The sequence below is a fragment of the Poecilia formosa genome, unplaced genomic scaffold, assembly GCF_000485575.1.
Source record: "Poecilia formosa unplaced genomic scaffold, Poecilia_formosa-5.1.2 Scaffold390, whole genome shotgun sequence".
Taxonomy (NCBI): Eukaryota; Metazoa; Chordata; class Actinopteri; order Cyprinodontiformes; family Poeciliidae; genus Poecilia; species Poecilia formosa.
Window position 1 is genome coordinate 379,372 of NW_006800329.1, and position 13,262 is coordinate 392,633.

General features: G+C 38.1%; 1 protein-coding gene across 1 annotated transcript in view; it reads right to left on the reverse strand.

The window, feature by feature from the left end:
- The window catches only part of LOC103154524 (thyroid hormone-induced protein B), a 20,047-nt gene extending 10,682 nt beyond the window's left edge, over positions 1 to 9,365 (reverse strand). The window contains exons 1-8 of the mRNA XM_016662772.1: positions 9,184 to 9,365; positions 8,979 to 9,089; positions 3,969 to 4,255; positions 3,273 to 3,357; positions 2,333 to 2,470; positions 1,027 to 1,304; positions 277 to 370; positions 18 to 164 (exon numbers count right to left, since the gene is read on the reverse strand). Coding sequence (XP_016518258.1) covers positions 18 to 164; positions 277 to 370; positions 1,027 to 1,304; positions 2,333 to 2,470; positions 3,273 to 3,357; positions 3,969 to 4,255; positions 8,979 to 9,089; positions 9,184 to 9,244 — 1,201 coding nt within the window. The 5' untranslated portion in view covers positions 9,245 to 9,365. The remainder of the gene's footprint in view (positions 1 to 17; positions 165 to 276; positions 371 to 1,026; positions 1,305 to 2,332; positions 2,471 to 3,272; positions 3,358 to 3,968; positions 4,256 to 8,978; positions 9,090 to 9,183) is intronic.
- Positions 9,366 to 13,262: the final 3,897 nt, after the last annotated feature.

The window sequence follows — 13,262 nt, forward strand, 5'->3', positions numbered from 1 at the left end:
TCCCAGGTTTCCCTCACCTGCCCCTGTGGTGTGGTCTCCATTCCTGAATATGTTGGGTTTCACCGACACTCTCCTCCAGGACGATGCGACGCTCCGGTCCTGGGTGTAGAGGCAGAGACCAGATTCAAAATCACAGTTGGCGATGGACGGATCGAAGGTTGGCTCTGTGGAAGTAATGCCAGGGATCAGCATGTTGGCAGAAATCATTTCTGCGGCTCTCCTGGTGTTTTGTTGGCTTGATGGGATTCGTGGTGAAGACAGAAGTCCACAGCTCACCTGTGTCTTTGTTACAAAACTCTGGAGAAAAGGAAATGTCGTCCAGAGCAACATGTCCGCCTCTCGGGCTGTTAAAGCCCACCTCAAAAACCACCTGGAGGCCACAGAGACAAACAGAAAGACATAAATAAAGCTGCATGGCAGCTCTGCCACAAATCTGGAAAATATTGCATGTTTCCTGTTTCATTGCAACCAGAGCAGAAGGAAATGTGGATTTACTGTAAAAAAAAAAAAAAAAGAGGAGAGTGAGATATCCTCTGCCTCTGCTCCTCAATCCGGTTAGCAGTGGACAGAACCAGAGACTCTTCATGGACAGAGGAGAGTCTGGTTGAGGAACCTCAGAGTTTCATCTCTGCTTTTTGTGCCAGGATGAGAAGCAGCTCCAGTCGTTTGGGATTGGCATCTGTCTCCAGTAGAAGAGTTCAGGTGTCTTGTGCTTCGTTTCCACTGAATGTTACGGCATGGGTTGGTGCCGAACCACAGAGCCCAATCACCAGTTGGACCCAAACGCCTGACATGGCATCACACTAGTGCGATAACAAATGTGAGGCACGCAGGAACATCTTTCTGTCTAACCATCAGTGGAGTGTGTTGTGGGACGCAGCAGGTTGACCCAAACGGTCCAATGGATGTGTGACTAAAGGGTTGTTGGTCCGTATGCTATGGAGACTGTTGGACTCTTACTGAGCCCAAACGCCTGACCTGGTGTCACAGCAGTGTATGTATCAGTTAAAGCTGTGGTTTCCTGACCTGCACTGGGTATGGAGCCTTCAGGTCCACCTGCACAGGTATCCACTCTCCTGGGGAGCTGATAAAGTCGACCCGGTTGTCCGGCTCGGCTCTCCACAGCTCCTGGTACTGGCCCAGGCGGTCCCGGGTGAAAACGGTGAACATGTTCCCTCTTTCCTCGCTTCGCTGGTACTGAAAGCTCAGGCAGCCGGACATCGGCATCGTCGCCATGGGAGACACCAGCTTGGCGACCTCTTTGAACGTCTTGGCGTAGCTGGAGTCGACGTACATGAAGTGACCTGAGGAAGACGAGCAAACCTGGAGGAAGATTTCTCTGCACCACGGAGACGCCGTCAGCGGCTTCGGGTTGTAGCGGTTAGCTAAATGACTATAATCCAGTCAGATGCTCCAGATTACAGGTTTCCAGCTGTGAAGTCCCATAATCTGCTGGTTTGTTTCAGTCTAAATATAACGTGTGAAAAATGCTGAGTCATGAGTTTTGTTTCACAGACACACAGAGCTGCTGACGGCGTGGAAAACAGACAGAGAGCAACAGTTAACTGCTTTATTTATTCATTTCAACAGATTGTTTGGGTGTCAATTAGTAATTGATTAATGTGATGATTAATCATTTAATCAATAGTGCTGATTATCCATCAGTTTAGTCTAATTAGCCTCTGATTAATTAGCCTTAATCAAAGACTAACTGAGCAGCCTTCAACTAACTGATTAATTGATTAATCAGTTAATCGAAGCCTTCGTTCAACCACTGAAGCCTTTTTCACACCTTATTAGAAATATATGTATATAAAATACAAGTAAGCAAATAATTCAATTCCTTTTTAAATAAGAAATAAACATTTTTTTGCCTAAAAGACAATAATATAGCTTGATTATTTGTAATAAAGGAAATATCTGCAGCAAAAAAAAATAAATTTCTAACATGAAAAATTATTATCTTTCTGCTTCACCTGGTTGATCTGTTGATTATTATTTGGATTAATTGATTCATAATTGGATGGAATTTGAAGCTAAAACTAGATGACTTGATAAGTTTTGGGTACAATATAAACAAAGAAGGTTTTTTATCTTAAATGTAAATGTAAATATATTTATACAATTTTTGGCTTAATTGCTGATTTGACTATATAGTTCTTTCTGCAGATGCCCTCTTGCAGAGACTGTACCCTCCAGTTAACGATTAATCGGTTACTAAATTAGTGGACAGTTATTTCAATGATCGATTAATCAATCACGATTAATCGTTTCAGTGTTACTGTCAGTACAGAATTAAAGGCATTGCATGCAGCTGGACTCTCCGCCTCACCTGTCCTGTTGTGGTATGTGTGATCGTCCGGCATGCCGTTGTGGACCAGCTGGACTCCGCCGCCGCCAACGTACCAGTTCACGTTCACGTTCCACTGGTTGTTGTAGCCGCACAGGTGAGGCTCCTCAAAATCGCACTCTGGAGACAGAAGAACCGAAATTAACCTGCAGTGTGGACAAAAACTAAACAAAACCATCGGTATCAACAATGACGTGGCCCTATAGCTGCCCGTTAATCTGGGAAGAGTTGGTTAAAGCAACATTTAGAGATTAAAATATAAGAAATTACTGAAAAACTGAAACTCAGTGTACACATAATTTATTTCACCTGCTTATTTGTTAATTTTCATAAGATAAATGCAGTTTATTAAATATAATTGTCTAATGTGGTCATATTACTGTCTTCAATTCATGGCGAAATCAGAGCGATTTGCTAAAGAAGCTTCTTCGTTTTCAAACTCACAACTTTCCAAGTTTCTTCCAGCAAATCTTTTACTTTTCACACTCAGAAATTTTGTTTTTTTCGATTTTTCTGAGATTAATCTTTAAATTTCTGACATTTTTTCTAGCAAATTTTCAGCTTTTCATACTCGGAAATTTACATGTGTTTTTCTAGAAAACGTGTGAGATTAATCTCAGACTTATCCATATTTTTCTAGCAAATCTTTGACTTATCAAACTAGGAACTTTTTAAGTTTCCTACAATATTTTTTTAAATTAATTTCAAAATTTCAAGATTTTTGGCAGCAATGTACTCCCTTTTTTTCTATTTACAATGCTGTAAAAACAAGGGTTCGCCCTGTTGCTTCTTTTGTTTTGTTTTATTTTGTTTTCTTAGTGCTGGAGCTGCAGAAACGAGCAGCAGCTGTTGTCCATCAGGATGTTGTTTGTCTTCTGATGTGAGCAGAGATGTGAATAGCAGAAGAAGTGCAGTGACCCACCCAGGCAGTATCCGGGGGTGATGTGGATCTCAAAGATGGACACGCTGCTCCCTGCGCTCGTTCCAGCCCGACCTTGGATCACAATCTGCTCACAACGGGACGGGAACACCCAGAGAAGTGACAGCAGCAGGTTTAACGTAAATTAGCACTAATTGAAAACATGCATGCAGAGATTCTTTGACAGAGAGGCGTTAGAGGGCCGAGGCGGCGCAGGACTCTGCCGGTGTGTTTATGTGATGAGGGGCCCACACATGGCGGAGGCCTGGCACCTCATCATCGTGGTCCCGGTCCAGTCCGCCGGGCTCTGCCTCGCTCACAGCGTAAACACCAGCTCCGTGTTTACGCTACGATAAAAGCTCTGCGCATCGGACTAATTTTACACAGACGTGGGGAACCGGGCTGCAGGAGGTTCTGCTGCAGCAGAGAGTTCTGACTGTATTCATCAATAATGGTCCAATAACTAGACTCTACGGAGAACAATAATCAATAAGGTGGAAATTTACAATAAAACAACAATTGATTGGGTTTTATGAGGGATTGATGGATGTTTAGTTGGATGTTTTGATGTACGGTTGGATGTTTTGTTAACAGTTGGATGTATGTTGTCTGTACGGTTGTCTGTATGGTTGGATGGTTGCAGACAACCATCCAACCATACATGGTTGGATGTGCGGTTGGATGCGGCCCCCTCCTCACCCTGAACGGCTCGGTGGCGTTGTGCAGATCCACGCTGGCGATGACCCAGCTGTCTGATGGCGTCCTGCTGCTCCACAGCGGCGTGTCGAAGCTCCGCCCCTCGCTGCGCCTCAGAACCTCCATGTGACCCGACTCGGCGATCTGGTACACCAGCCGCACGCAGCTCCACTCGTCGTGCTCCAGGGACGGGCTCAGCAGGATTCCTGTCGCTTCTCTCTTTGGTTCGATACCAGAACCTGAGCTGCCCTCTGCGTCGTCGCTCGCGGTTTCCACGGCAACAAAATGTCCTAAATAAAACAAAATAGACAGGATATTTATATAAAACTATTATCTAACGCAATATTTTCCACTTATCGATTCAATGTGAACAGAAGCTTTACATCTCTAGACACTGAGAACAGTCAGTGGTTACTTCTGCTAATATGCTAATTGTTTGCTTAGCGTTTTTGCTAACTTCGAGAATGTTTAGCACACTTAGCTACCCTAATTACATTTCTTAAAATAAATTCTAAATTGCTAATTTTTCATAAATTTCCATTGAATAAAGTTCAACATCTGTGTTGAAATTTTAGTTATGAGCTGTTAAGAATTCTTCAAGTAGCTAGCCATTTATATCGTCATATATAAACGGCATATATACCATGCTCTTATTTTGAAGTGAGGAAACTGTTTATGCAGCAGTTCAGTATCCTCTCCTCATGTTATCCAAAACTACAGGCTGTAGTTTAAAATCTACAGATGCACTGTGTGCCTCCTGACCACTTTAAAGTGGTTAGTTAGGCTAAATAAAATTAGCAACAGAGTTAGCAATACTCAACAACTATAAAACTAAAACCATTACAAAGAATCAAACCATACAGGACTGCAATAGCAAATTTAATCCGCTTGAGGGTAATATACTGTGTTGTAACACATGTTGTGTCATAGATGACTGAAATTAGCGTTTTAGCATTAGCTTCAGCTAAATACCATGTTGGTATAGCACTTTAGCTTTAGCAAAACTAATATTTATGATTACTGCATTCAGGTCTTCTCCCAGTGCTAACAGGAAACAACCAATCCACCCATTGCTCTATGCTATGCTACAACTAGCATAGCTTGTTGTGAATGCTAAGGCTAATTACCATGGCTATCATTGATGACAAGCGGTTTTCCTGTAATGTTAAGTTGTTTCTGCACTACCGGCACATTTGGCAGTTAGTATATGAGAATGATTGGCAGCGCTAAGACCCGCCTCCTGGCTCTGATTGGTTGTTTCTGGTCGGGAGCGATGCTTTTCTTCAGTAGCTCAAGGTAGAGGTGGAGGAGATCAATCTTCACCTCATATTCTGTATCGTAGTTACATACTGCAGCTTTAAAAGCAACATAATTTCCAGAACTTTCTCCAGCTCCAACGCTCCGTATTCCGGTGTGCATTCCTAGCTCCGACATCTTATCCAAAACAAATGCAGCATCCATCCCTCAGCACCCAGTTAACACGTAAAACAAAACAGTAGAAGTAGCGAATAATTTCTGATACATTAAGTTACATAACATACTGAAATATGGACGATACAGCTAATTTCAGTCAAAAAGGAGAAAGGATTTCCCCTTGGGAAAAACCCCAACAAACTAAATGCTATTTATATTAGAGTCTCTGAAACAATATACAGAAGTGAGTATGGTAATCCAGATCAGGATTTAAAACCCAGAGTCATAAGTCTCTGACTCAGTTCAGCATGAAATCCTCCTTCGTGACCCCTGTGAGCCTCGGGGCATTTGAGCTCTCAGTGGTCTGTCATTTATTATTTGCCCCTGTGGAATGCTCTGCAGCCTGCAGCTCCGCAGAATGAGAGGAAAACACCCAAGAATCGAGACTCAAAACAGCCACTCAATTGGAAACTCACTTCATTGGCGTTTGTCAATAAATATCAACTAACCGCATCCAGTAGTTAACATGGCGTTGCTCGTGCTGTTTGGTGTAAAAAGAGCATAAACAAAAGCAGAAGAAAGGAGAAGAAATCGACAATTAATGGCCGCCACTGAGGTTTTATAACAAGCTTGAGGACATAGCAACCAGGATGGAAACAGATGGAGGAAAGGCGACTGAGTTATGAGTCATGCTGCCGCAGCACGGCAGTTTTTAGTTAAGTTCAACCAATGATGATGGATGGAAACACAGAAAAGCTTACAGAAGTTTTTCCAGCGCTGTCTGGTTTACTGGTGATGCAATGATGATTACAGAATATCTATTTTAGCACCTAAGAATTTCCAAACAGTAGTTATTTAATAAATTAAGCTTAAAAAAGCTAAAACAAGTTATGGTCACATTACAAAGCTAAGCCCAGAGCAACAGAGTTTACTTAAGCTAACAGTTACAATGTAAGCAACTGTAAAATACAAAAGTTTTCACATTAATTAGTAGAGCAGACGCTAAAACATTAGCATTCTGTGGTTAGCTGCTAGCATAACTCTGACTGGTTGCTAGCTCATACTAAAGCTTCAAATGTTTCATTTGTAGTAAAAACTCAGAAATCCCGATTTCCGAAGGAAAGAAAATCAACTGCACTGCCTGCAGGAAGTTGGATTTTATATTCTGGAAGTCGTAGAGTTTTTCAAACATCGACTTCAGGATCCAATATGGCCGTTCCTCTCGGAAACGGTAGCAAGCTGTGGTGAAAACATGTTTATTTCAGAGTTCATCTAAAGACATTTTCAAGAAAAAAAGAAAACATGGAAGCTTCAAATACTAGAAAAGTTCAGAAATAAATGTCAAAATTTCTGAGTTTTTGCTATCACATTTTCCACTTTTTGAAATGCAGAAAATGCCTTTCTTCTTTTTGTAAATTCCAAGATTAAGTATTGTGGTGGAAATTTACTCTTGTTTTATTTCTATCTACAACGGCACTGATACACTGTTATAATTTAGTCTTGTATATTATATGTAGCTTATGTTTTCCTCTGGATTTTTCCATCAGGAAAACAACATTTGAGCTAGGTAGCTAGCAAGTGAATATTAAGCATGTTCACTAGCTAGCAAGCATTTTAGCATCACAGGAAAGTGTTAATTTATGGCCAGTTGGTGTTTGTTTTTGCAACCGGCTTACTTCTGTTGCCAACCCATACGTGTCCAGGTGTATTTGGTTTAAAAAACTAAACATAAACTTGGGACTGCAGCGGTTAAAGCAGTTTCAAACAGAAGGATTCCCCAACCACCATATGTATTTACGGTTTTCCTGCCTTAATGTTCAATTATGGTGAGGTTAAAAGAAACTATCCTTTGCTTATCTTTAAACGTCAAGAATAAAGTGACCTGAAGTGTGGCCTTGAAGTAGGCCACACTCCATGTCACAGTTAACTTGACACAGTCCAGCTGTCTGCGCTAGCTCCAGAGGTCCATGTAGCCATTCTTCCTAACTCTGAGCGTGAATATTGTTCTTCAGCACACAAACATGAATGCACAACAAATGACAGAGTAATCACTGTAATCACATGATCTGAGCTCCATTCATCAGGCTGTGAGCTACACAAATAACCACTGACATAACTTTGATATGGGGATGTACTGAGCTCATTCATATGAGCTGCACTACAAACCCGAGGGGAAGCCAAAATGTGCCGTTTCTCTCTCTCCAGATGTTCACTGATGCTGCAGTCAATGCAGACCAGATGGACCTTTTCCTACAGAGGGCTTTAGTGCTTCAGCCAAAAAAAATCAGCAGCAATAACAGCATCTTGAAGTTACATTCTGCATCCTTGAAGCTGCAGATAATCAGAAGAAAAATTGAGCTCCTCTTCCTTTTTGTTTTTGTGTCTAATTGTAAAAGCCATCTGTAACTGCCATGACAGTTGCTGTGGAGTTACTGTGACAACGGAAAATAAGCCACCATCTTAGCTCTCGCCTCTTTCTTATCTGATTTATGAACAATATAAGCACATTACAACTATTACTCCATTACAGTTTTTGACTACTCTGTGCTTGCCTACCAAGATGGCGGTTCAGGATCACTTCCGGTTTAGACTTGTAGTTACTATGTACTTTCTAATTACTATCTTTGAGCTAAATTATGACAATTATTATTACTAAGAAAGTTATAACATTGTCTTGGAAAATATGCCAAGTGTTATTTTAATTAATGTAAATAAATATGTTACACTTTGCTGATGTACATTTTAATGATAATCTGGAAGATTTTCTTCAGCGCATGTAGCTAGAAGCTACCAGAAGCAGCTAGCACAGCATGTCATGAATGCTAAGGCTAGTTAGCATAGCCATAGATGACTGCAGATAAACAGTTTTTCTGTAATGTTAAGTTCTTTGTTCTGATTGGTTGTTTTTGGTCGGTTCATTTTGGTAATAGGGGGAGGAAATGGAGGAGATTAATCATTATTATATAAATATACTTTCACAACGTAGTGACAGTATTAACAAATGTGGAGAAAAAACATATCTTAGCACATGTGCTGATCGTACGGAAGAATCTGTATAATCTTTGATCTAAATTATGACATATTATTCATTAAAAGAATTATAACATAATATAAAAAATAGACAATGTTATAACTACATATTTTGCTCTCTGCTATGCTGCAGCTAGCATAGCCTGTCATAAATGCTAAGGGTATTTAGCATGGCCGCCGTTGACGGTGAGAAAACGGTAAGTTTGTTCTTATTGTTTTTTTGTTTTTGTTTTTTTTTCTGGGAGGAGATCGATCTTTGTTATATATTATAATGTCACAACATAGTGACAGTTTTCACAAATGTGGAAAAAACACATTTTGCACATTGATGGCAGGGATTGTGCGTCCAGATCCTGAAGGCTTCAGCTAGCATAGCTGGTTTCCTGTAAGTTGTTCTGATTGGTTGTTTTTGGTCGCGAGCAGCTCAGGGAGGATGTGGAGGAAATCGATATTTATTATGTAATACTGTCACAACATGGTGACAATCTTAACAAATGTAGGGGAAAAACATGTTCTTCTGGTTATAGTTACACACAGTAGCTTTAAAGATGCAGTAGGGAATAAAAGTACCGTCTCTGTGCAGAGTCCAGCTGGTAAAGTCTGCGTCTGACGTATATCCGCAGGTGTTGGACTCAAAGTTACAGGAGCCTGGCAGCAGCCGGCTGTGGGCTCGGACTGCGGCTTGGAGCGCAGGAATAGAAACGGAGAAACAGAGGAACGGTAAGTATGAATCATCGGCAAGTGTCGTTATTCTGCAGCAGTAATAAGTGCTTACCGACAAAAGCCAGGAGGTAGATTTGGAGCATCGCAGTTTTCTGTCTGAGGAAAAACGCCATCGCTCTGTGGTGAAGTCCAGAAAATAAAAGAAGCAAAGAAAGTTGTTTTTTCCCCCAGAAAAAGTGTTTGCAGGGTTTGTCTGAGTGTCTCTCCAGCTCAAAGACTGGCAGCACACTGCAAGGAGGAGGAGGAGGAGCAGGGAGCCAGAGGTCGAAGAGGAAGGGTGGGAGGAGAAAAGAAGGTGAATGATGAGCTGAAAAGAGCATAAAACTTGTAGATGGAGAGCAAACAAAACGTGATAAAAACACTGATAGTCACTTTATCAAAACCAGCTGGCACCATTCAGCTCTGCGGAAATCAATCTACACTGCAAAAACACAACATCTCACCAAGTGTTTTGGTCTTGATTCTACTGTAAATATTACACTAAAACAAACTCACAGCAAAGATGTTTTTGTCCAGTTTGGGCTTAATTACGTTTATTTTTAAGCCTGGATATTTCAGTTAACTAATCAACTACTGAATAATCTGACAATTATTTGAACCATCGATTAATCACAAATATTTGTTTCAGCCCTGCAATTGAAATAAGACAAAACTAACTTACAAGTAACTTTTCAGCAGGATGTAAGAGCTTGTTTTAATTCAATATGTTTTTTACTCTGTACACTCCAGTTAACGATTAATCAATGACAAAATGTGTTTACAGGTATTTCACCCATTGATTAATCATGATTAATCGCCTGTATTTGAAATAAGATAAAACTAACTTAAAAGTAACTTTTCAGCAGGGCATAAGTGCTTGTTTTAAGTAAACTATTCCTTAATGATTAAAATAAGTTCTTGTTATAAGTGAAATAATCTACCACTGGAATTCATACTTTTTCTTCAATATTAAGGAATTATTAACTTAGAACAAACTCTAATATCTTGCTGAAAAGTTAATAAGTCAGTCTTGTCTGATTCCAAATGTCAGGCTGAAACAATTAATCAGATAAATTGTGATTAATTGATTATTTAAATAATTGTCAGTTAATTTAGAAATTAATTAATTGTTAGCTGAAATGTACGAGTTTGAAAAAAATGGCCATTTGCTGACAAACAACATATTTAGAGCATGAATTAAGCCAAAACTGTACAAAAAAATACATACATTCTGCAAATTAAAGATTAAAAAAAATTCTTATTAATTGTGATTAATTAATTATTAAAAGAATCAACTGATTTAGTAATCAATTAATTGTTATCTGGAGTATATAGACTGAAAATCAACATATTCACCGCAGGATAAAAATACATTGGTTATGATGTTATATATATATATATATATATATATATATTATTTTTAAGTAAGACATTGCATTGTTTATTTGCAACATTTAATGTATTTCTAAAATTATTTTTAAACAGCTTAAGATAAATGAGAAATCTGTTGAATGTGCTAATTTTTTTACCCGATTAATTGTCAAACTAATCAATTACTAAAATAGTCGTTTGCTGCAGCATTATTGAAGTGTACTATGATATTTGTGCTAAAACCTGGACCAGAAATACTTGGTAATATTTTGTGTTTTTGCAGTGTATTCCAACAGACAGTTAAAGTAACGGATCATAACGGTTTTTGCTTCCTGCAGCAGAGACTTTCTGGGTGGAGTGAATGAGCTCAGACCACATGACTCAGAGTGAAGCATGAAGGGGGAAAAGCTCAAAACCCTTAAAGTAAAACAGCTTTACAAAGGCTTTAGGTGATGCACAGACACAAAATGTATGGAAAACTGATGCTGCCAAAATTGGCAATAAGTACAGAAGTAAATAAATGGTTTGATAATATACTTAATGTGCTTAATGTTGCATTCAGGAAATAAAAACATAAAAACAGTGTCATATGAATAAATGTTATTTATTGTCTAACATTATCACTATTATATACATTTTATTTTCACTTGCTTTGTTTTACTGATTACTTTACTTATAATATAAGATTTTTTTTCTCATTATTTTCACATTATGTATTTATTTGTTATTAGTTTATTAAATTTATTGTCACATTTCATTTCTATTTTTGTCATATTCACTAGTTAATATATAGTTTATTGTAGTTATTTTTAAACATTTTATTTTATTGTTCAGTTTTCGTATAATTAATTTTGTCATTATTCTCACATTTTGTAATTATTCCCTTGTTTTTAAAACAATTGTCATATTCTATTCCCACTTATTTTGTCTCATATTCTGCATTTAATACTTTTAATTTAAAGTAACGTTTTATTTCAGTTTTGAATTTCAATTGTTTTTCTACTTTGTACTTAATTTTTTACTTCCTAAGACTCTTACAAGGAGGACATGAGGAAAAAACATGAGGAATATGGTAAAAAAATAAATCTGTAAATAATCGGGTAAAGCAGAAAACAGAAAGATGATTCATTATATTTAAGAAAAATGAAATAAAAATAAGTAAATTAATAAAACAATACATGGAAATAAAGTAGAAACATTTAATAGCGATAATGTTAAAAAATGATTAGCAAATATTAATTTATATCACACCTATAATGAAATAAGTTGGGAAAGTTCCTATTTTTAAATTTTTTTGATTCAATATTTGTCAGTTTTTTTTACTTTATCCAGCCATTTTTAACATTTTTTAATATACATTTATTTTTGACAATTTTGGTAGGATCAGTCCTCCATAAAAATATGCTTCGTTGAGGAATGGAAGGCAAATGATGCCTGGTTTTCATTAAATCTGGAATATGTCTTAGTAGAGCTGCTTTTCATTGTATTTAAGCTGAAAAAGCTTCTGAGGTTCCTGTGATTTCTGTTGGAGTTTATCCAGTAAAATATTAATTATTTTAAAAACATTTTCATCTTAGATTTCCTTTTTATAGATGCAAATCTTTCCATCTTCCTTTAAAACTCCCAGTTTCTTTTTCTCATGCTCTCCCATTTAATCAGGAAATGCTGTTTCCCTCCATAACTGGAAACAAAAAAAACAACAACAAACAAACAAACAAAAAAAAAGATCTAACGAGTTGATTCACTTTGTTACCAAGCAACAGGCGTTTTTCATCAAACAATATTAAACAGAGACGCTGAAGGGCCATCAGCAGCTTAAATAGACTGAACTCCTAATGATGAGGTAACCAAGTGAGATAATGAAGCTGAAGTGGCTGAAATACACACGAGAAAAACTCCTGACGGGTTTCCGCTAACCGCAGAGTACAGGATTCAGTGACCCCTAGTGGCCACGGGGCAGGACTGCAGCCTCTATGGAAGAAAAAACTTCTGCAACTGTTCGCTTTAAATAAAGAAAAAAAAACGCTGAAGCGCTTTAGGAAAATATATTTGGGGCTCAAATCTGCAGCATATTGAGCTTTATTGGTTTTAGAAACTAATTCTGCCCATAAAAATAAAAAAGATTAGTTGGTTTACTCTCTAGTTTTAAAGTTATTAATTTACAAATATATTGGAGAAAATTATATAAATGTTCAATATTTGTGTGCTGATCAATAGAAAAACTATTCGGTTTCAAGTAGGACTCAACCAAGGATACAAAGTAAGGACAGAGGAAAGGAATGAAAGTAGGGCACAAGGATGGAAGAAAAAAGAAGGAAGGAATAAAGGGAGGTAAGTAATACAGCTGGAAGAAAGGAAGGAACAATGAAAGAAAGGATGGAAGGAGAAAAGGAAGGAGTGAATGAAGGGAAGAAGGCAGGAGACAAAGATGAAAGAAAGGAAGGCAAAAGGAAAGGAAGGATGGGAGGAAGAGAGAAAACAAGATAGGATGTCAGGAATGAAGGTAGGACACAAGGATGGGAGAAAGGAAGGAAGGGAAAAGGAAAGAAGGAAGGAATGAAATAAGGACAAGAATTAAATAATTAAAGTTGGACACAAATAAGAAAGGAAAGAAGGAAGTTAGAAAGGAAGGAACAAATGAAGGACAAGAAGAGAGGAATAAAGGTAGGACACAAGGATGGAAGAAAGGAAAGGCTCAGGAAAAAAAAACAAAGAAAAGAAAAAGGAATAAGAAAGGAAGGGGAGGCATGAGAGAGAATGAAGGGATGATTACAGGAAACG